This window comes from Chelonia mydas, chromosome 22 (assembly GCF_015237465.2).
Source record: "Chelonia mydas isolate rCheMyd1 chromosome 22, rCheMyd1.pri.v2, whole genome shotgun sequence".
In the NCBI taxonomy this organism is placed as follows: domain Eukaryota; kingdom Metazoa; phylum Chordata; order Testudines; family Cheloniidae; genus Chelonia; species Chelonia mydas.
Window position 1 is genome coordinate 15,571,406 of NC_051262.2, and position 21,891 is coordinate 15,593,296.

The following is a 21,891-nucleotide window of genomic DNA, read 5'->3' on the forward strand; positions in this document are numbered from 1 at the left end:
AGATGCAGCGAGTGAGTGTAACAAGCCGCAGTCAGAGGTGGGTAGTGGGGAAATGGCTGTGCCAGTACGTGGTCTAACCAAATCCATAATGAGAACAGGGCCCTGGCCCTGGCCCGCTGGGCAAGGACTAGAAGACATTTCCCAGCTCTGATAAGGAGTTCTGCAAGGGGGACTTTTCCGTGCTCTAGCATTCATGATGCCACCCATCTCGGACTATTCCCCCTCTGTCTTTGGGTGGTAGGGGTCAGCTGTCGCTAGGAAACACAACCCCTCATTCCCCCCACAATGCCAGCTCTCATCAGGTCCATAAACAAAGAATTGACATTTTGTGACTGTTTCATTCAACCATGTGGTTATATAGCATAGGCCTGTCCAGCAACTCTGCTAATGATTCAGGATCTAACAACACTGTGTTGTGTTGTCTGGTAATGGTAACTAACAGCTTGCAGCCTATCAATACCGCCTCAGTGCCATGTAAGCTACTGGAGCTGTTAAAAGCAGCCACATGCTACATTTAAACCTAGTTCCCTACAGAGGAAAGGTTAAAAATAGCACAGGTAGCATCCCCATTATAAATAACTGCTTAGCCAGTGTCTTAAACGGCTCGAGGGTTAGTAATACAGAACAGTTTAGTACTTAATACAGTACAAGTTAGTAACTTGCAGTCAGAGTTCAGGTAAACGATGTCTGAAGACATCAAATTCATTCTTAATTTACAGGTCAGTTTGGAAACCAATACAATCCCCCCCCCCCCCGGTTAATACCTTGCTAGTATGTTTAAACCTACCCTCCCAAACAACAGTGCGGAGTCCTGCATGCATTTTGGGATCGTGGGGATGGAGGCGGCCATGGAAATAAACAACACAGTCCTAGGTAACATGTTTCCCAGTAAGTGACAATCCCGAGTGTTCTGCCTCAAGGGATTGGGCCTGGGATGTATCAGCTGGATTCAATGTTCAGTATGTCAAATTCGTCCCAGGTCAGTAGCGACTGGAAGTCGCCACCACCGTCTGCTGGCTGCTCAGCAGCCTGTGCGAAGTGAAATCCGGTTCCAAAGAGCAGATGCCCACATCCCAAACACCGTGGCATGGCTGGAAGCCCCAAGGAGAGAAGGGGCCTGGGAGACTGATCTCACACCAGAGGGGTGCCTTTGGGTTAGGGATAGGTCCCATTAGCAAGGGCAGGGGAAGGAAGAGGGGGCGGGAGCTTGCAGTGCTGGAACTGTCCCACGGTGCCGAGGGATTCGGTCTTCTGGTCCGCCCCCTTCCAGGAGCACTGGAGCCACCCACACTGTGATGTCAGTGACAGAGAGAGACTCCCAGGTTGCTCTCAGATGTAGCTTGGTGACAACGTGGGGGTTGGCCCCCCCTTCGACAAACCCCGACAAAGAGCAGTGGGAGTCTCTCGCAGAGATCAGGAGGAACCGCTCCCCCACACCACATTCTGGCCCTTAGGACACTTGCTCTAACCAAACAGCTGCCAGGCCCCAAGGCCCTGTGCCAGGAGAAAATGCAGAATTTCCTCCCCTCGGGATTAGTGAGATCCCAAGTCACGCGCCACAAATTGGGCACAGACCCAATGCTGACAGTGCAGCAAGGAGCTAAAGAGGGCCATGGGTGTGCAGTGCCATCCCCAGGGAACACCAGGCCAGGTCCCTTACAGCTGTCCCAGGTGAACGCTGGAGGTGCCTTTTGGAGGAGGGAGATAGGGTTGGGTTGGTTTCATCGTCCTGGCCAACAATTCCCCTCTTCTCCCTGGGTCCCAGTGACCCAGGGCTCCCCCTGAGCTCAGAAGGGTGGTGGGGTTTACGTGCACTGCGGAGGGGGTGTACCCCAGTGACAAGTGAGGTGCCACGGAACACTCCTGGAGTATGAGAAGCCTGCTTCTCTTCATTTTTCAGCAACAGTGCAGCCCCAAGAGGCTGGACCAGCCCCTCTCTGCAGGCGTGGGGGGGTGTGAGAGACAAAGAGGGGGCAAGGAGCCAAAATGTCAATGCTGCAAATGAAGCGACAGGCAGCAGGGACTGAAAAATGAAGAGAAACAGGTTTCTCATGCTCCATGCATGTTCAATGGCACCTTCCACATCACTGGGGTACGTGCACCAGACCAGTCCCCTTTACCTCTCCCCATGGCCGGGGGAAGACACACCTGGAGCCGATCTCTCTGCCAACGTTCTCACAAGCGGAGCAGAAGACATTGCCCAATGCATCGGTATGGAGGATTTGCTCGGGAACTTCATTGTTCTGGTGCCCTTGATCTGTCATGCAAAGAATACAAGAGACTTTGTGAAGAGCCCTCATGGTGCTTCTGAGAATCCTGACTGCGCCCAGAGCCCTTGGGGAAGACAGGCTGCAGGGGTTGGCAGCAACACCTGCTCCCCAAGACACTCCAAAGGGACAGGATTGGAGCATTTTGCCATTAGTAGAGGTTGAGGATGGGGAAGAGCCATAGCCTGTGCAGCCAGAGGGAAAGATCCCCGGGGACCCCCGTTAAGCAGCCCCCTCTCTGGGGTTTCAGGTTTGGTTTGTACAGTCTAAAGAACACTAGTAAACTAACCCCTAGCACAGCCTCTGGTCACATTCCCTGCATGGGGCGTAAATGCTTCAATAGCAAACACAGTCCATGAGCTTCTTGGCAGCAGGTCCTCCACCACTTCCACCAATCCTTTAGGCGGTTCTGAACTTCACTGAGCTCAGCTGCACTTAATGACATCCCAGCTGGGCAGCATCACCCTGGCCTGACTCTGAGAAGTCCTGCAGGGATTTTACTCCCCCAAACACATGCCACTGTGCTTCCTGACCCCGTGTGTGTGCCCATGAGCTGGGGGAAGAATCTCTGCAAAGACCTGTACTCCCTCTCCAATCCCAGCAGTGCCTGGCCTTTTGAACCCTGACAGTAACAAAGGTTGAGCTTTCCTAAGGGGCTGAAGGGAGTTTGCCTTCAGCTGAAATCCGGCTGAAATTCACCAGGGCGTGAGTGCCTAACTCCTTTATGCTCCTTTGGAACCCCCTTGCCAGAGCCATTTCCTGCTGTGGCTGGAGGAAATGATTCCCCCACTGCTGATTGCAGCGCGTAGAGGAGCTGCATTGCCCTAAGACGGCCTGATCTGGTTCCCACTGACACCAATGGTAGTTTGGCCTTGGACTCCCATGGGAGCAGAGGGGATTCAGTGCCAGCGAGTGCTCAGATTGGATGACTATGCACAGCCGGAAGTTGCTGCAGTTTATGGATTCAGGTCACACCTCACAAGCCAGGCAGAATGACAAGCTACATGCCGCAAAGCCATCTCCTCACCTCACTGCATCCAGGGCTGGAAAGCAAGACCTGCTTCTCAGTACACAGTGCCACACGCTGGCCAAGAGCTGAGCCACAGGCTCCAAGTTTTCCTCCCACATTAAAAAGCAGAGCCTGGGGGGAGCCTGGCCGAGGGAGCAGGAAAGCAGGGGCCCTGACAATGGAGAACAAACAGAGACAGCGAGAAGAAAGAAACCCTCCCAAGGAGGTTAGGACACATGGTTACCCCAACGAATGAAGCTAGCAATGGTTCAGACTAAACAAACACATCCTGATGCCCACATTTTTGTAAAGTGCTCCATACTTTGCCGGAGAGGTGCAGTTGTCAGCCCCAGGGTTTGTTACTGCGGGGGTTCCTGTGGCTCCCGCACAGGGATCTGGAGTATGAGGACAGTGACTTTGATTGGGAAGGGTGCATCACTCCCCCCCACCCTGTTGGCATGGCCCCTTCAAGCTGCTTGTACCAATGCCAAACTCACCTGACAATGTTACCAAATAGCAGCCACCGGTACCCGCTGAAGGACAAGAGCGCTTGGAACTAGACTTTCAAAAAGGGCTCAGCTCCAGAGTGACCAGTTAGCAAGTGTGAAAAATCAGGACAGGAGGGGTGTGTGTGTGTGCACGCGTGGGGGTAATAGGCACCTATATAAGAAAAAGCCCCAAATATCAGGACTGTCCCTATAAAACCGGAACATCTGGTCACCCTACTCAGCTCCCATTTAGGCTCCTATGTAAGTGGCCAGATTGTCTAAGAAGCTCGGCGCGCTGGGTGCTGAGCTCTTCAGACGCTGGGCGCTGCTGGGGACTGAGCGCCTTCGGGAATCTGGCCCCAGTGGTGGTTGCTGAGCCCTTGAAAATCCAATGCAAAGCGGCAGCTAAACTAGCAGAGGTTTCCCTTTGGAGTGTCTGCAGCACAAAGGCCTGAGCCTGCAAGACGTGCGTGCTCTTCAACCCGCAAAGGGCCCTCAGTGCCTCACAGGGGCAGGTCCTAAGCAGCAGCCCAGTGGTTTTGTGCCAAACACAAAATAGGAGCCAGACTTGGAGCTTCAGTTCCAGTGGCTAACGTCCAGCCACAAATGGATTTTCGGTGCTGAGATAACTTCCCACCATCCACACCTAAAAACACAGGTACGGGAGGGGGAACCAGACAGGAAACACTGACACAACTTGTAAATCCAAGCTGTAGATGATCTGAGACTAAATCCTTCAAGTGGAGTTGGAAGACCACAGTATCCCCAACACCACCGCCACGAGGGAGATGCAGTAATTTACCAGCCTCGTCCCTTAATATCCTTCTCGATAACAAAGGAGTGAGTGAGAGATTAGAGTCACTAATCCCCCAATAAAGACAGAATTCTAAAAGCTGGACATTGTGTTCCCTTTGTATGTCTGTGCACAGAGGGATGGATGGGCACTGAGTGGAAACAGAAACTTAAGACCTTCCCTATGACGTATTCCATCATTTATTTTTTAAACAACAGGGTATTTTATTTCAGCAGCAAAACATGTCCTGTATCCAGGAGTTCCTCAGTTCTAATCCCAGCTTTGCCACCAACACTCTGAATAGATTTGCACCAATCTGTGTCTCAGTTGCTCCATCCCTTAAATGGGGATAACAACATGGACCAGTCCCTGGGTTGTCATGAGGATCAGTCCTTGCAAAGCATTTCCTGAGGATGTGGCATGCCATTAGGCTTTAAGTCCAAAGATGTGGTTGCAATTCACAGAACCTTCTGGGATCCCACTGAGAAAGACGGGAAGGCTGGGGATCCACAACATTGTGGTCTCCCCTTCTAGATTGCCCATTTGCTGCTACCTGATGTATTTCAAAGGCAAAAAGCTGGCTCTTTGGGAGCATATGAATGGGCATGGACAAGTGTTTCCGGTGGCAGGGTGGGTTCTGCAGCATCTGGAGGAAGGGTGGGGATGGGTTCCACCATAGATGGCGGAGTTCTATCATCTCCTTGGACACAACATCAAGCCAGAAGCTGTTCACCAGCTGGGGACAGGAAGAAGTTGGCCACCAGTGCAAGGGATGTTTTGCCTTCCTTGGAAGCATCAGCTAGTGACCATTGCTGACCAGTCATTCGTCAGGCTGGAGTCATTGCTGGGTAGGGGAGGGTGTACCTGGTGGGACCAATGGGCCTGGCTCAATAATAGAGCAGAGTAATGCATATCAAACAAACAGATACATTTTTCTGATTGTGAGCCGGTTCCCATTCAGTTTAAATGATCTCAGACCATGAGCTCCCTCCCTCTGGCGCTGCCTGGTTACAAAAACCATGACACCTGTGAAACAAGGAGATGAATTCAAACAGTTGTTTTCAAGTATATGGACCAAAGGAAGTTTCCCTAGTGGTTAAAGCAGCAGGACCGGGAGTCGGGACTCCTGAATTTACAGCCGTCATTGACATAGGGTGGGACCTCGGGCAAGCGAGTTCGCTTCGTTCTGCCTTCATTCCCCCATCCGGGTAAGGCAGCCGGCTGTTCCTTTCAAGTTCTTGCATCATGCCCAGCACCCTGGCATTAGATCCCTGGCATTTTAACATGCTCCCCACCTCCCACTAGAGCAGGTTAACAGGTGTAATTCAGCAGAGTTTGTAAATGGCCTCCAGCTCCTTGAAGGTAAAGTGCTGCAGGTGAACGGATCACTGTCATTACGCTTATTACGAAAGTGCTGCCTAGCTGGCAGTCTTTCCAACTCCCACCTTGAGCAAACAGGTCGCCTTTCCCCTCAGCATGCCAAGCGAGCCCTGGGAGATGCAGATGACGGGATTTCTCATAAAGGCCTGCCCACAACTGATTTCTCACTGTGGCATGCCAAGCTCCTTTGATATTTATTTAATGATTGAATAATGGCCAACACTTTAAAAAGCCTCTGAGAATGGGATAGAGAGTCACTCATCAGGCTGGAGTCATTAATGGGGGGAGAAGAGGTGTTTGGCTCAAATATTCCACATCTCTAGTTGTTCAAGGGTTCTTCTCAACACCCCATCCCAGTTGTTCTTGGAGATGCCATTTGTTCAGAGGTACTTTCTCTGCCACGCCTCTCACTGCAGGGTTTCTGAGGCCTGGTGGGGGTGGGGTAGTCAGTCTTTTGCTTAAGCCTCTTGCGTATGGAGTGGTGGCCAGAGCTCAATGGGACTGGTTGCCTGTTGTAGTTAGGTTGACTTTAGCGCACTGACGCAGCCTGCACAGAGAGCCAGACCCTCCTCTCCCCACCAAACCTTTTTTTAGGGACAACTCCTCTCAGATGTGTTGCCTGAGAACAATCTAACTGCACCAGTTCCATTCTTCCTTCCTGCCTTGCCGTCCTGCTCTCCACTAGCACAGACCCCCCTAATTCCTCTTCTCCCTCTTCCCCCTTCCCACACCTGCTCTCCCAGTTCTCTGTCCCGCTTCTTTCTTTACTCTGCTTCCCTCTCTCCTCCTTTTCCTCAATGGTAAAATGCACTTGGGTGGCTCACTCCACCTGCCCTCAGACCTGGCTTCTGGAGTTGATTCATGGCAGGATCAGCTAGATAGGCAGTACAGGTACAAAAGTCAACAGAGGGCCTTTTAAGTACTGCTCATAGCACTGGCTTTAACCTTAAAAAGCCTGGCCAGCCATGCCAGATGACCACCAAGTGAGGAGCACTAAATGATCGGAGACGCTTGACGACAAGGCACAAGACCAGACTTGATCCAAGTACTGCAACGTCCATCTCTCGGTAGCACCGTGGACACCCACTTGCATGTTGGAGTCTCAGCGGCAATTAACAGGAGACCTTCCCAGCCTGTTGGCAGCAGCTGAATCTGCCTCAAAGTGCTGGGCTGGGCTGGGCTATGTTTGTGCGTTTTGGTTGGGACCCACACTGCAGTAGTTGCAGGGTCCCACAGCGGCTGTTTTCATGTATGCTTACGTATTGTGGTGGTGGTTGATCATTTGATGCCCTATTGCACAGCACTGAATTGGCTGGATTGCTGGAAGGCACTCCTGCCAGAATTTTTTTTTTTTTTTAATCCAGTAAAACCAACAAAACATGAAAATAATTGTGGTCACACCCAGGAATTAGTGGTATAAGCTTGAATTTCCCCCACGCTACTCCTCTGAAAGCTAGAAACAAATAATAGCTCTCAGTCAACAGCCCGTCAACTGAAAGAGCATATTCATGGAAACCAACTCTGAAGCATAGCTTCAAAAGAGTTAATACCAAAAGCTTCTGCTCAAACACCCAAATTCATCTTGACCGGCACACAGCTCACACACACAGCATCAGCATGGCTTGGAGCTGTAACACGAAGGTTCACCTGGGAGGAATATTTCTCTCATTCTTTGGGTGGGTCTCATCCTGCGTTGCGACTTTTGTGCCACTCTGGAAGAATCGCAACCTGGACTTGAATGAAATGGAGATCTGGACCATGGGGCTTTGGCAAGTCTGCGTAACGCAAGAGGAAGGTATTATGGAATGTAAAAGCTATGAGTCTTTCTTGGCTCTGCCACTGGACCTCAGGGTGTCCAGAATTTTGATGTTCCTCTCTAATGGATTGGGACTTCTTGGATTCTTGATCTCCAGTTGTGGGCTGGACTGTTGCAAGGCCTGGGAAGCAAAAACGGCTCTAAAGAAACAACTGGCGCTTTGCGGAGGAGTGATTTTTGGCATCTCAGGAATTATGACCCTCATTCCAGTTTCCTGGGTCGCCTATAACACCGTAAATGAATTCTGGGATGAAACAGTCCCAGAAATCGTACCTAGATGGGAATTCGGGGAAGCAATGTTCCTGGGCTGGTTTGCTGGATTTTTCCTTGTAGTAGGCGGGCTGCTCATCGTCTGCTCAGCCTGTTTGAAAGGGACAGAAACGCCAACAATGCCTTTAGCAGCTTACCGTGAACCAACACAGGTGCAAGCTCCATTAGCAATGCGACACTGGCGCCAACATTCACACCCCAAAAACGCGGACCTGGTAATCTAAGACTTCCAGCACCGAGTTCTGTACTGCTCCCTAGCTTTTCAGATTTTGAGACAGTTCCCATAATGATTTACAGGATGTTTAGCTAATTTTTTGTCCATAAGAAATTATTGAGTCTTGCTATTTGTTTTGCCTTTCCGTGTGTTTGTAAGTTTTAAAGAGCAACAGCTTTTTCTGAGACACCTGCAAACTGAACCTGGCACTATAAAATCAACGAGGTGAACACAGAAAACTAAATAGCACTTCATATTTCTAGCAATGCAGCATGTTATTGATTATACTATTTGAGCATCTTTGGAAATTTCTGATAGGAAAGTAACATCTGTACACAATTCTGAAGGTTATCGCTCCTTAACTGTCCATTGTAGGGAGACAAGGTGGGTGAGGAAATATCTATCTGTCTATACACAGGGATGAATTCCACCACATCAGTTATTCAATTTGATGGCAACACGTTTCTGTGCCCTCAAAAAGTACCTGCATCTTGAACAGCATAAGAGGAGAAGATGGGGATGCAGGATTTTAGCTATGAAAAGCAACACTGCAGTATTTTTGTTCATCTAGCGAAATTTTCTGATAGAAAGCCAGTTTATGCAAAAAATGCATTTTCTACATCTATGAAAGGTGCAAAATCAGTGGCAGTATCTCACCCATATATCTACTAGTCAGTGAAATCATAAAAATATCAGGCCCACAATTAGAATGCTATCCAATTTAATTCTTTTTTAGATCACTTGTGTATAACAATTAGAATGTAACTGTTCCTCTAAGGATCTCCTAAATTTTAACTTGGCTACCCAAAAAAAAAAAAAAAAAAAAAAACGCTTGTATGCACTTACTGTTACTACTACTAGAGGTACACATAAGAAACCTGGTAAATATTCATTTTAGCCTGATCAGGAGTAAATCTGATGCTACAGTACTATTTAACAACTCTGTTTGGTTATTTTTAAAACCTTTGCTTACAATGTCTGTGACAATGAGATTGAAGCAAGGAAGCCCCCATCCAAAACCAGAATTCTTTTGAGCATCAAAGACGTTCACTTTTGGTTTAAAAAGTTTGGTTTTGCAATTTGCTCTTCGTTCCAGCAGGGATACCAATATGCAGAGAGCAAGGTCATGGGCAGAGATTTTCCTAGCTTGGCTGAACCCAGGACATTTTAGAAACTTTGCAGACAGGCCAAAAAATGACCTTTAGGGAGCCCGAGCTTCCTCGGCCTCTCAAATCTCCCAATCACTACTTGAAATGATGCACATATTTCTTTCATGAATGGGAACTTCGCTTGCATGCCTAACTCAGGATGTGGTCTCACAGCCTGATCCAAGTCAACAGAAGGTCTCCCCATTTGCTCAGATAGGTTTGGATCAGGTCCCAAGTGTGTACAGATTAGAACCTTAAAACTCACGTTAAAAAGAACTGAAAGGAACCCACCGAAAATTCGGAACAACACTGTCCCTCAGCCAACTCTGCTGCTCCCCATTGTCTGTTAAATTCGCACGAAAAAATGATTGGTGCTGCTGCTGCTGACTTCGCCTCCCCCTTTCCCTCCTGCTGCCCCACACCAAGTCAAAATCCTGTATTTGTGGCAACACCGCTGGCTGGTGTGGAAATTAGTCAATGACAGACAGTTTAGGAACTGTACAGAGCAGCAGCCAAGAGTCCTATTTCTGTAACAAGGATCAAGAGATGCAAAATGCAGGGGCCAGGAGGGCAACATTCTTGGCTGGTGGAATGTGCTTTTCAAAGATTTATACAAACTGTTCGCTGCTTTCCAGAGGCCTGACAAACCCCCAAAGGCAAAAGAGACTCTCAGGTGTTGGCTGTTACTGTCATCCGCACCCTTGAGAAATCAACATAGGGAGTGAGGGGGGAGAGAAGAGAATTGTGGTGACAGCCCAGATTTTTTAGCTTCAGTGGGCTCCCTTTATGTGTTTGTTATGTGTTTAAGGCCTGATCCAGTGTCAATGGAAGGATTTCCATGTGATTCACTTGGCACTGGATTGGGTTCTTCAAGCAGATTAGGTTACAGTAAACAAGTTCTTTAATTTCCTAATATTTGGTTTTTGCAGTGTGTGGGTTGGAAGTCTGTTGTTCTTTTATTTTCGGTAGTAGTTTAATGGGACAGGGAAATATCACCATGACTGTACAAACAACAGCACTCTGTGCACATTAGGACTGGGGGAGGTATGACTGGTATGGTTCTTGCACAGAGAGGTCTTTAAAATTACACACCTTCTACTAAACTCTCAACATAGCACAGTGGATATGAGGGAGTCTAAAGGGGTGGTGAACAGCAAATATTGTTACCAGGGTCATGGAGTAAAGACTTGACTATATGGCAAAAGAGATAGGCACTTTGGGGACAGGGAAGACAAAGAGTTAAGGATGTCTCAGAACCCCATGCCCCTTCCCCAACAAGCCAGACTTGAAACTACCAAAAACGGAGGTCTCCTGAATGTTTTAGTACTAGATGATAACAGAGAGTAGCCAAGAAACAAGAGAATCACCACCATCCCACCTTGCAAAAGCAAGCCATTTAGGACAATATGAAACACAAATAAGGCCATAAAGTTGAAATATCAAAGGCCCTTGGCTCCACATCACCCCTTAAAAAGGTAACGGCATGTGACTATCTCTGTACAGTGGTAGGGTGGTTTTTTTAAGAGTGTTTTCAGTTTTGATTCTATGTTAACTGGGGAAAAAGAGGGTGAACCCCAACTCCAAAGTTAAATAACCAGGTGAGGGTGAAACAGGCAAAGTGAGTCATCCTGTCATTGACAACTAATCCTCACCTATCTGCATTCAAACAGAACTCCACTAATTATTACTATTTTGCACTCTTAAGCCAGCCCTATAAATGTCTATCTTCAATTTTCCCATCGAGTCCCCCATCTGGGAAGTATTTTATTTTATTTTTACAGCTGTGTTTTGAACTGTTGGAATAAATCTGTGCTTTGCTAGGGAAATGCTAACAGAAGCTTAACTATAAAAAGGGTAATGGTTCTGCTATAATGCAGATTTATGTGAGCCACTGAATATGAAACTCAAACATCTCAGTCCCAAATGAACAAACTGTTTGGCTGCAGAAGCTTACAGTGCTTCTCCCTCCTCTTTGCTAATTTAATCCAACTGAATTACTCACTGTGGTGTGTTAGAAATGGCTGTTTCCTGAAGGCATTGTGCATAGAGAGAGCCTCCTGCAGAATGACTTGAAATAGAAAGGGGTTCAAAGTGGGGCTCTCTAAAGGAATTTCTCTTGGGTGGCCTGTCCTAACAAGGAGACTTCAAAAGAAACCAGTTAGCATCAATAAGCAACCTGTGTGCCAAAGTCTCTGAATTATGTACAGTGGAGGACAGGCGGGTGAAAGACCCTTAGGTGACGCAGTATTCAAGGTGGGTGAACTTCACCCAGAAGTAAGATACAAAAAACTTCTCTACTAATGGCTCCATTTGTCTAGACCTCAATTCTTGCCAGATGGGCTGATGTAGGTCAGGACAAAGAGTACAACCACCAGGAAGGATTCAAGAAATCTGTCTCCTATTGAAAAGCTAATCCAGAGCAAAAGGGAATGTGCAACTACACTTAAACTATTTATCTTGAAGTAAAAAAAAAACCTGGACACAAAACAAGTCAGGGGAAAAACTCAAAGCTACAGCTCAAAGCTACTCAAAAACTACAGCTAGCTCCACCCTTATTTAACTTACATTTAAGAGAACGCAAGATTCTCTGATCCACTGGAGATTCAGCTACACTGTAACTTATAATCATTTTTAACACATTAAACAAGATTGAAAACTGTAGTGCAGACAAACAACAAATGTTTATGCTAGTTGTCTTTAAACTCTAGGTTTGTTGCTAGCCATTTTTAACCCTAGGATAGAATGTGACTTGTACCATATTTTTTTCTTTACCTACACTACAATTTACAGCATGTTAATATGCGATTACAAACTACAGTGTTGCCAAGTCTTTAATGATCGATTTGTTAAATGTCGATCAATGATGGGTTGAAACAACAGTACCACCTTTGGCTAACAATAGAAACTGTACACACACACACACTTCTCTGCCACTAGGTGTCATTCTTTTTTCATCAAGGAACTAGCACAGGTTTGGTAGGTCAGCCTCAAAGCTTTCTTGAAGTTCCGATCTTTGTAATTTAAGAAAGTTTAAAATGATCTTGTGGGCCAATGTTAGCATTTCTTCTGTTCATTCCAAGACACAGAAGTGTTTTAAAACTTGACAGCAAAGGAAAATAAAACAGAGAGGGAGCTATTTCACTCTAAAATAAAACAAATGTTTTTATTGCACATTTATAAAACCTGCAGTCCTATCAAATAGGAATTCTCTTCCCCATTTATTCAGAACATTTTGGTTTAAACAATTTTGTCTATTCAAATAAAACACAGACTGCCCTTAAAAAGTGTCCAACTGTGGTTCTCCCCCTCACTCCCCAGTACATTTTTACAAAAAAATACAAATATACACGCTTTTACTCTAACCTTAAGTGTCCAATGCTCAATTTTCTCATCAATAACCTTAGTGGAGGAGGAAATATTTTCAGGTCCGAGAAGGGAATTCCCTTTAGGGATTTTGTTTTCTTTAACCAGTTACTGATCATTAGCACAGTGATATTGTATACAAGTCAATCTTTAAAATTAGGTTCCATCATAGGACGCTGTCATTATTTGCTTTTGTCTGTCTCACAAGAAGAGCCCTGCATATTTGTTTGGCAGTTAAAAAGACAAGAGACAACTTAACTTCCTGTTTGACTTCACTCAGCTAATATATGCAGCTGCACGCATGACTGCCTGCCTGTCTTACACACAGCGTTCCATCAATCCTCGCTGTCTCTCAGTCTCCCGACTCAGACTCCTGCCAGCAGTACTTTGCCAAGATCTGGATTTATAAGCTCTTTCAGCTAAGAATTTAGAAAGGTGTGGATGTGTTTGCTGGAACCAAGGTAATAAGTGTCACTGATTTGTCAATAAACCATTGTGCAGCTGTTGTCACTGTCCCAAGTATCTGAGGGACATTTTTTGAAAGTGGCAAGAAATGGAGAGACAATGCATTTTTTGTTGTTGTGGAGATGAGAAACAGCTGTTACTGCCAGCCATATATTGTGCTAGTGGTTCCTGCCCTTCGCATTCTCATTGACAATTGTATCTTAAAAGTTCAATACCATTTTTCATTCCTTTGTATCGACACCAAGAGCATGGTTTACATCTGGATATGAATCGTCTTTATCTACCTATTCTCCTCCCTCTCCCATTCAAATGCTGTCTGACAGCAGGATACTACACCAATAGATGGGTTCCTATGTACCGCATCTAGGGCTGGAAAGGTGGAAGTTTATTTGACAGTCACAGGTGTGGCCCCATGAATGGACTCCATCACGGCTGCGAAGCGGCTGCAGAGGTCATAGGGGGAGTTGGGCCGGATCTTCGGGGGTTCTTTTAGAATGACCACCTCTGCAGAGCAGTCCAGGAGCCTGGGGAGCAGTTCGCCCAGCTTCATTTGCAGGTTGGCTGTGGAGGAGGATGAAAGAGTCAAATGCACGGGAACAGGCAGTTACAAAAAAAGGCCAATCGCAGCAGACTTTAGCGTTGTAAGGAAAAACCGTTGCTTGCTTTTTAGACAATTATCTACCATAGCCAAAAACTGCTCACCTCGAGCATACAGAGATGAGTATTGTTTTATGGAGGAGAGATCGTGTCATCCTAGACCAGACCTCTGGTCTATTTAAATCCTGTATCTTGTCTCTACCAGTAGCCAATACTGTATGGTTGACGGGGGAGGGGGTGGAGACACACCAAACTCCTCCCCTCCCTCCCCCTGACCTCCCCACACACACGTACACTATCGTACACTATATCACAACCTAGCTGCTTGGCAAACCAGTGATGTGAAGTTAGTAGAAATACAATTGGAGTGTGTTACCAGTGCCAGGCTTTCCTCAATCCAGGCCACTTTACATGGTCATCCCAAACCTAATTGCAAGATTAGAGAATCTCAGATTTATGCACTATATCTAGTATAGGCCAGGCATTATTCAGTCCTTCATGAATGACTACCCTCCCAGTGCTGACCCAGCAAACTCCAACAACAGACAACGAGTCAAATTTGTAACCATCCGACAATGCAAAACCAAAAGCAGACACCCCCTTCCCTGAGAGTGATGGGAATGTAGCCCCAACAGAAGAACAAGCAGAACAGGGCACAGTCCTCTAATTGATGATGCACTGCAAAAATTAACCAGAACTGCTAATTACTGTACAAAAAATTCTGACCTCACTGTCCAGTCAATGGGGGAATGGAAACATTTCTCCTGTGGGAGGACTGTTCCTGTCACATCAGGTGTTAGCAGAAACTCCATGCCTATTTCAGCACTTGGCAGGCCAGCTCTCTAGTCGGTAATTAATTTGAGGAGTTCAAGACTTTCCAGGTGAATGTGCTTAAAATCATTACCACAACACCCTTTTCTTCTTCTGACAGATTAAAAATCAACTGACTTAACCTAATCTACAAGCAATTTTACATGCAACATGAACAGGCTGGGGACAATAGACTTGGCCCATGCAACACAAAGAGAGATGGAAACGGCTGAGTTCTGCTCCTTTCAAATCTCAAGTTTCACTGTTTGGGATTCCATTATATGGAGGAGTTTATAAGAAGGCCAAATTTGGGGAAGTCAAACTGCTAGCAAATTTCTCCAGCTTTCTACTTTGCAGCAGCATTTTGAGAACAATCCTCCATATTTTTACCTCACTTTCCTGTAGCAAGTTTACCCTCTGCTGGTTAAAATGAGCAGTGTTAAGAATCTCAACTCTGTTCTCTTACCCAGCCTGAGAGGAGTCATGGCAGCTTAACTTCAGCACATGAAAGGAAATGCAGAACAAACGCAGTTATCCCAAACTGAAATTCAGACCCAGAATGACCAGCATCTCCTCACTACACTCTGGGTCTAATGGGCAACTCATTGCAAAACCTCTTCAAAGCTTGACACAGCTTCCCCCATCCCTTCCTCAAATCTGTTCGATACTGTACATGCATTTGTAGTTATGAAGCTGTACACAGCTAGAAAAAGTTCCTGTCAGTGTGTCTCATTTCCAGCATGAAGTCAGACTGCATCACATACCAACTACATGATTAGAAGCACAAATGCACCCAGTCAATTTAGAACCTTTTCTCTCTCATCTTACAGATGAGCATTCATATACAAAGCAACAAAATCGCTAATGTTAGTGTGTCAGTGAAATCACACTGGCTGAAATGCAGGTTAAAGTGCTGATCACAAAGGACAGATGAGACCAAGGTACCTATTTCACATATTTTAAAATCATTCACTTCTTATATTTCAATGGCCAGGGATCTATTTTCTGTAGCTGTAGGACAAACAACAATCAAATTGTCCCATTAACACATTTCACTCTAAATATGAGCACGTTTTCGGGCATAAGTCCAGTCACAAATGCCCAGATAAGCTACATATATAGGGCAAATCCTAAGAATGCTAGGAAGGATTTTAAATAGGCAATAAAGCCCTTTTCTAGTTTAGACCTATGGGAACATCCTGACCACTCAGAACATAGGATTTTAAGGGAAGCAAGCAAGTCAGCAATTCCCTACCATCCATGTCTTCTTGTCCCAGATAAGAGCACCAGCGGTTCCTCATGACCTCAATGGCATCCAGGTCATCCTTGGAGATGTCATTATTGATAATGAGGTGCATACAGGGGATGATCAGCTCATTCAGGATGTTAATACCCTCCAACACATCCGCCTCCGCATTGCTTACAAACAAAGCCGCTGCCATTTCATTCAGCTTCTGTGGGAGAATCAGGGGTCACAGACATTTGAAAAAGCCCTGACTTCAAAGCACGAACAGGCTCCTAGGAAAGCTGCACACGACCCACGCCTCTTCTACCTGATGGGTATGTATGGAACGCACACAGACTAACGAGAGCTGCATGTGTGCACCAAGAGAACATAACCCTTAGAACAGTGGTCCCCACATTTTTGTGGTCACCCCCCGACTTGAGCCGCGGCTGGAAGAGGGGCCGGCGCCATGGTTGGGAGTGGAGCCGCAGCCGAAATCAAGGGCACAGCTAGGGCCACGGAGCCACAGAAATAGCTGCAGCTGGGGATGGGGCTGGGTGGCGCTCCCTCCACTCCTTGTGGGACTGGCCCAGACCCCGCCACACCCTCCCTTCCCCCCAGCCCTCGACTGTGGGCACACCCTACAGTTTGGGGACCACCGCCTTAGAAGGATTAGATCAGAGAGAACATATTGCTCCAGAATTAGCTCTAAAGTATACAAATAATTTTGGCTTTGAGAGGCTACGATTCAGATCCAGAAACACCAAATGGATTTCCTGAAATCCAAACTCTATCACTTCAGTGAATTTCGCTTCCTAGATTTTCATATTAGTGCTGGCACTTGGGAAGGGGTAGATGCCATGATAATAGGTGCCTTAGATATAATTACGCTGGCCTCAGCAGCCAAAATAAAGCAGGAACTAAAAATAAGTCTCAGTCTGCTGTTGCTTATTCCTTCCCAAGGAAAGCCACATCACCTAGTGCCCAGCAAAACACTTTGACTGGTTACAAAGGAAGAGGTGATGCTGGCTCCCCACAGGGAGGGAAGAGTAGATATTGCTCTTTGTGAAAAGCAAATGGCTGGCATCCAGCCCCTCCCCTTAATGACAAGCTCTACTACAGTGTCTGTAAGGAGGTGCATGATACATTTGTCTCTTTGGGCAACCTGGAGTGAAGAGACAATGTTCAGATGTGAACTGAAATCAATGAGCTAGAAGGATTGAGTATTTAAGGCTAACCAGTCTACCACTGAGATTGTTCACTTTCAATTTAAGACTCAAAAGATACAAACCAAGAGGCATTTTCTTCTGTACAAAGCGATCAGTGATTCATCCACCCCTCTGTTGGGACCTTTCATCAGCAGGGTGGTGTTACTTTGGTAGGCATACACCAGGTAGGTCAGTGCTTCCTGGTACCTTGGAGGAGGAGAAGGGTGTTAGTAGTCCAACACACCAATTGTCACACATTCCAAAAGCTGCAGTCAAGCTGTCCACCCAGGCCAGATTCCCCACTTCCTCCCCAACAGAGACAAACACTTCACCTTCATTAACAGTGTTATTTTCTCCCTTCTCTCTTTTTCATTCATCAAACCTCTCAAGCGCAGCCCCCATACTAGGCAGGTTTGCATTCCGTATGCCTCAGGGACACTTTGGCACTCTGGTTTCAACCCCAATAGTTAGACTCTGGTCTAGATTTCCCCTGGTTTCAATGGGAACTTGGAGATGAAAGGCACTATTAGATGTTTGAAGAACAGTATTTTTTTTTCGAGACTCCAGGGTTATATTTAGAGCTGGTCGAAAAAAATCTGATGAAACATGTTTTCATCAGAACTTGCCAGTTCATCTAATTCTAAACGTTTTGTGAGACTGTTCAATTTCAACCAAGCTCCGATGGAGAACTCTCTGACCTGCCTGATTTCCTGCCAGCTTACCCGCCTGCTGGACTGCCTCGGAGTCAAGGACCCCAGGGTTTTCATGACTCCAGCAGCCGGCCAATCAAGAGCCAGGGCTTGGGATAGCTCAGTGGTTTGAGCATTGGCCTGCTAAACCCAGGGCTGTGAGTTCAATCCTTGAGGGGGCCATTTAGGGATCTGGGGCAAAAAAAAAAAATTGGGGATTGGTCCTGCTTTGAGCAGGGGGCTGGACTAGATGACCTCCTGAGGTCCCTTCCAACCCTGATATTCTATGAATTCCAAAACTTTGAGTTTACATTCCAAAGTGGTACAAACCAAATTCTGAAATACCAAAATCCTCCGTGAAAGGGAATTATCTTTCTCCATTCAGATGTCTATATGGTATACTGGTTGCAGTATGGGGGGAAAAAAGCCCAGCTTTTCAGGTCAAAGTTCCAGGGACCTCTGTCGCTACACAGGAATCAAATTGTAATGAGAGTTTCATTTTCACCCAGCTTTCCCAAGAGCCAAGCAGTAATGCAGTTAGTGCACTAAGTCCTCTCCAAGGACCAGAATGTAAAGTTCTGCTCATGGAAAACAAGCTGGGAACCGTGTAAGAGGCCATATCAAAAACCACCTATTAGCTCAGCACAATAGTTACACTCTGGCTCAAGGTCAGCTCTGAGCCTGTACAGCAAGGAGTATCAGCAGGTCAGGAATAAAGTACCTTGGGAAAAGCACAAGGGGCCCCAAATTGCGATACTTAGGGGTGCTGCATGTGCAAGGGGTACTAGCAGAGAAGCAGGCACTTTTAGGTATCAGTTACCCCATAGCTTCATCCAAAATATAATTAAATTAAACCTACTTTCTATTCTGGTAGAGCTCCAACCCTGTCAGCAGGTAAACAGACACCTTGCGAAATAAACTGTAGTCTTCATGCCATTTCTGTTTAGGGTAACAGGAAATATTACAGGTTAGTCAATAACATGCTTTCATGTACATGTGTGTCTGGGACAAGTCCCCCAACCCCAGCAAAACCTGGTATGTTAGCTCATTTAGCCTCTGGCACGGAGTGCTCTTACAGGGACATGAACTCACTCAAGCTCAGGGCAAGTTCCCAACATCCCCTTTGCCTCCCCAAACAGCTCAAGAACACATTCACCAAGACAGATGAGTCTCTGGCAGTGTTTAACTCCACACTGAGAGCACCAAATGAGTCCTCTAGAACAAGTGTGAAAACACAAACAGCTGATGCTCTGTTGGGGGGTGCGGGGGAAGAGGTTAGCCACATGGCTCCCATTCTGATTATACAGACTGACTGTTCCAGGAGCAAGTTAAAGATCCCACTGTACCTTTCAAAAAGGATAGGGCTCAACTGAAACCCCTGTGTCCTGGTCAGCACTCCTTGGGAAACAGCTCCTAATGCTTCTGACTATATAACTGTTACCAACGGGTATGTAATAGTTCCTGTGTTTGTTTGCACAGTCAGTGCGCTACCACTATCTTGCTCACTGCTTTGGGACACCTCCAGCACTAAGGAATTAGAGAAAAGGAAAAAGTTCTAGTCCCTTACCTTATACTCCTCCATATTCACATCATCAGGGCCAATCTCCTTCAGCTTAGCTCGTGCTACTTGCATAATGCTAATTGACCTGCTCAGTGCAACAGACAGAGACATTAGAGAACGGCGAAGCTACGGAATCCCAAATAAGAAAGTCATGATATTGGATCCCCTGGCACAAACCTTTCATCATAGCTGAGGTTTCTATCTGCAAACTGCTCCAGGAGGGTCCGCTCCACTACCTGCTTGGGAGCATTGTTCTGCAAGAAGTAGACGAGCACGTGTTGCAGCCGGGGGTCATTGTGAGGGGCTGGGGTCTCTTTGGCCAGCAGATACAGTCTGGAGTACTCTTCATGGAATGCCTATCAAAGTCAAGCAAATGCTAAATGACTATTCTTTATTATTGCTGCACACTGAATTTGAAACCTGCAGTGGAAAGGTTGATTATAAGGCTATAACTGTCCTGTAACTTAGCAGGATTCGGTGCAGAGATGTCTAACTTACCCTAGGCAATTGCCAGCTAATGTATCTTCAATTAGACACACAGTTCCTACAGTTCTAGCCCAGAAGGGACCATTAGATCATCTAGTGTAACCTCCTGTATGTGATATATATTATATATCCTCCAGATAACCCTATGCTGAGCCCAATAACTTCAGTTAAACTACAAGAGACTACACTGTTGTGTGCTACAGGCAGAGAACAGGAGAAACCGAGGCGCCACCAATGCACAAGGCCCCTCTGATGGCAGGGAACTGAGTAGGTGAGAGAGGCTCAGGTGATCCCAGCAGGCAAACCACACCCCATAAGGCAACAAAAAGTGAAACATCCCCAAAGGTGCCTGCCAGGCTGGCTGGGGTCAGAAATGAATTTTTCCCCCAAATAAGGTGATCACTATGACCCTGGGCATGTGAGCAAGACACACTAGCCAGGCTTCTTCAAGGATTTTCTATACCAAGTCAGAGCACAGTTCCACCCAACTGATATACCATCTCCACTATATAAAGATGGATGAATCATATCAATCTATGCCTTAAACAAAAACATCACCTTTAAAAAGAGAACCCAAGGGAGGTAGGCACTGGCTCCACTGACTTTCAATGGAGTTGGGTGCCTAACTCTCTTAGGCATTTTTGAATATCCCAGTCCAAGTGCTCATTTTAAGGAACCTGTGTTAAAATGTGAGAGGAACAAGAATGCAGCTGGCAAAATGTTACTCTGAGCAATAAGACATGATAGACAGTAAACCAAAAGCCCCATCCGATGTTCGTTCTCAACTGCAGTTGCAGAAAGCCACTGGTGTGATTTATGACTACCAGAAGCCAGTAGGATGGTAGAATGAGTGAATTTTCCTAAGCCCTCTTGTTATTTAACTTCAGTTGTTTGTCTACAATGTCTAGCCCAAACTAGCAATGACTTGCTCTCTGGTCAGGATTATTTACCTTTTTCTAGTCCCTTTTCCCATTGCATAAGCTCAGGAGGACATATTTTACAGAAATTCCTACAGTAAGTGTGTATATTTATGGCCCAAATTTAATTACACACTATATACAGCCTGGTTATGACTAAAATTTAATTTGTATTTTCTGGTGATAATTATATTGAGCACTTATATAGTACCTTCCATCCAAGGGCTCCAAAGTGCTTTTCAGACATAATTAAACCTCACAAGCTCCTGTGAGATATGTATGGTAAGTATCATTTTTGCACTTGGGGAGAGAGAGAAGTGGAGTGATTTGGCCAAGGTCCCACAGCAAGCCATGATCAGAGTTGAGACAAGAACACATGTCTCTTAACTCTCAATCCATTGCTTTAAACAGACTATGACAAACGCACATGCTTAACTTTACTCAAGGGCTGCACTGACTAATGTGACTGTGCGTAAGTGTTTGCAGCGTGTGGACTTACACTACCTTCCGAAAGTTCCCACCCACACCTCCCATTTTCATTAGATATAAACACTGTGGGGTTGTTCACTTAAATGGACAACATTAGGTCTACTCTGGTCCAAAATGCAGGCTTGGGAAGGGGGAAACAACAAATTTTCCAAACCTAGGACTACCAGAAATATTTCTATATTATTTGCCTTAGATTCCAACATTTGTGTGTGTGCATGCATGTTTCAAACAAAAACATTCTGTGCAACCTAAACACTGCAATCTTGTGCTCAAGCATGAGACATGGAAGGCATATCAGAGTTTTGAAAATCTTTCAGTTCTTGCAGTCTAAGGGGTTATCTGTAACACAAGAAAGGATGCTTATAAAATGTAATGGTTTTAGCCTGACAATCTCTCTTTAGTCCTCTTAGAACAAGTAATGGAGTGGATAAACAGAAAGGTGGAATAGAAAAAAAAATCTTAGCTGAAGAGAAACTGCACAGGGAGAGGGAGAAGTGGCCCACTCACATCTGTAATATGTTGAAATAGCATGCATTTTTCACTGAAGATGTCAGACTTGTGTGTTAAGAGATTTTTAAAAAGGAAAATAAAAGGGTACCTTAACAAGCCCTGCTTCAGACCCATCCCGGTCAAATGTCTGACGGGCTTTAGCAATAGCGAGGATCACACCCTGCATGGCTGGGCTAAGCATCACCT

General features: G+C 46.0%; 2 protein-coding genes across 14 annotated transcripts in view; one reads left to right on the forward strand and one right to left on the reverse strand.

The window, feature by feature from the left end:
- The first annotated feature begins 6,614 nt into the window (after positions 1-6,614).
- On the forward strand, positions 6,615-9,168 carry CLDN25 (claudin 25). Its single transcript, XM_007060496.3, has one exon. It carries the CDS (start codon positions 7,555-7,557, stop codon positions 8,245-8,247), a length of 693 nt encoding a protein of 230 aa, XP_007060558.1. The 5' UTR covers positions 6,615-7,554; the 3' UTR covers positions 8,248-9,168.
- Positions 9,169-12,521: 3,353 nt separating this feature from the next.
- USP28 (ubiquitin specific peptidase 28) overlaps positions 12,522-21,891 on the reverse strand; it is a 125,080-nt gene continuing 115,710 nt past the window's right edge. For 7 of the 13 annotated variants that reach the window (XM_037882467.2, XM_037882469.1, XM_037882466.1 and 4 more), the window contains 7 exons: positions 21,794-21,889; positions 19,481-19,659; positions 19,310-19,388; positions 18,602-18,681; positions 17,137-17,260; positions 15,876-16,074; positions 12,522-13,774 (listed from right to left, as the gene is read on the reverse strand). In XM_037882467.2, coding sequence (XP_037738395.1) covers positions 13,599-13,774; positions 15,876-16,074; positions 17,137-17,260; positions 18,602-18,681; positions 19,310-19,388; positions 19,481-19,659; positions 21,794-21,889 — 933 coding nt within the window. In that variant the 3' untranslated portion in view covers positions 12,522-13,598. The remainder of the gene's footprint in view (positions 13,775-15,875; positions 16,075-17,136; positions 17,261-18,601; positions 18,682-19,309; positions 19,389-19,480; positions 19,660-21,793; positions 21,890-21,891) is intronic. The other 6 variants (XM_043534256.1, XM_037882470.1, XM_043534254.1 and 3 more) reach the window with 1 other exon arrangement.

Coding starts and splice junctions, on each gene's coding strand:
- CLDN25 (XM_007060496.3), top strand. CDS start 7,555: ATGGCTTGGAGCTGTAACACGAAGGTTCACCTGGGAGGAATATTTCTC.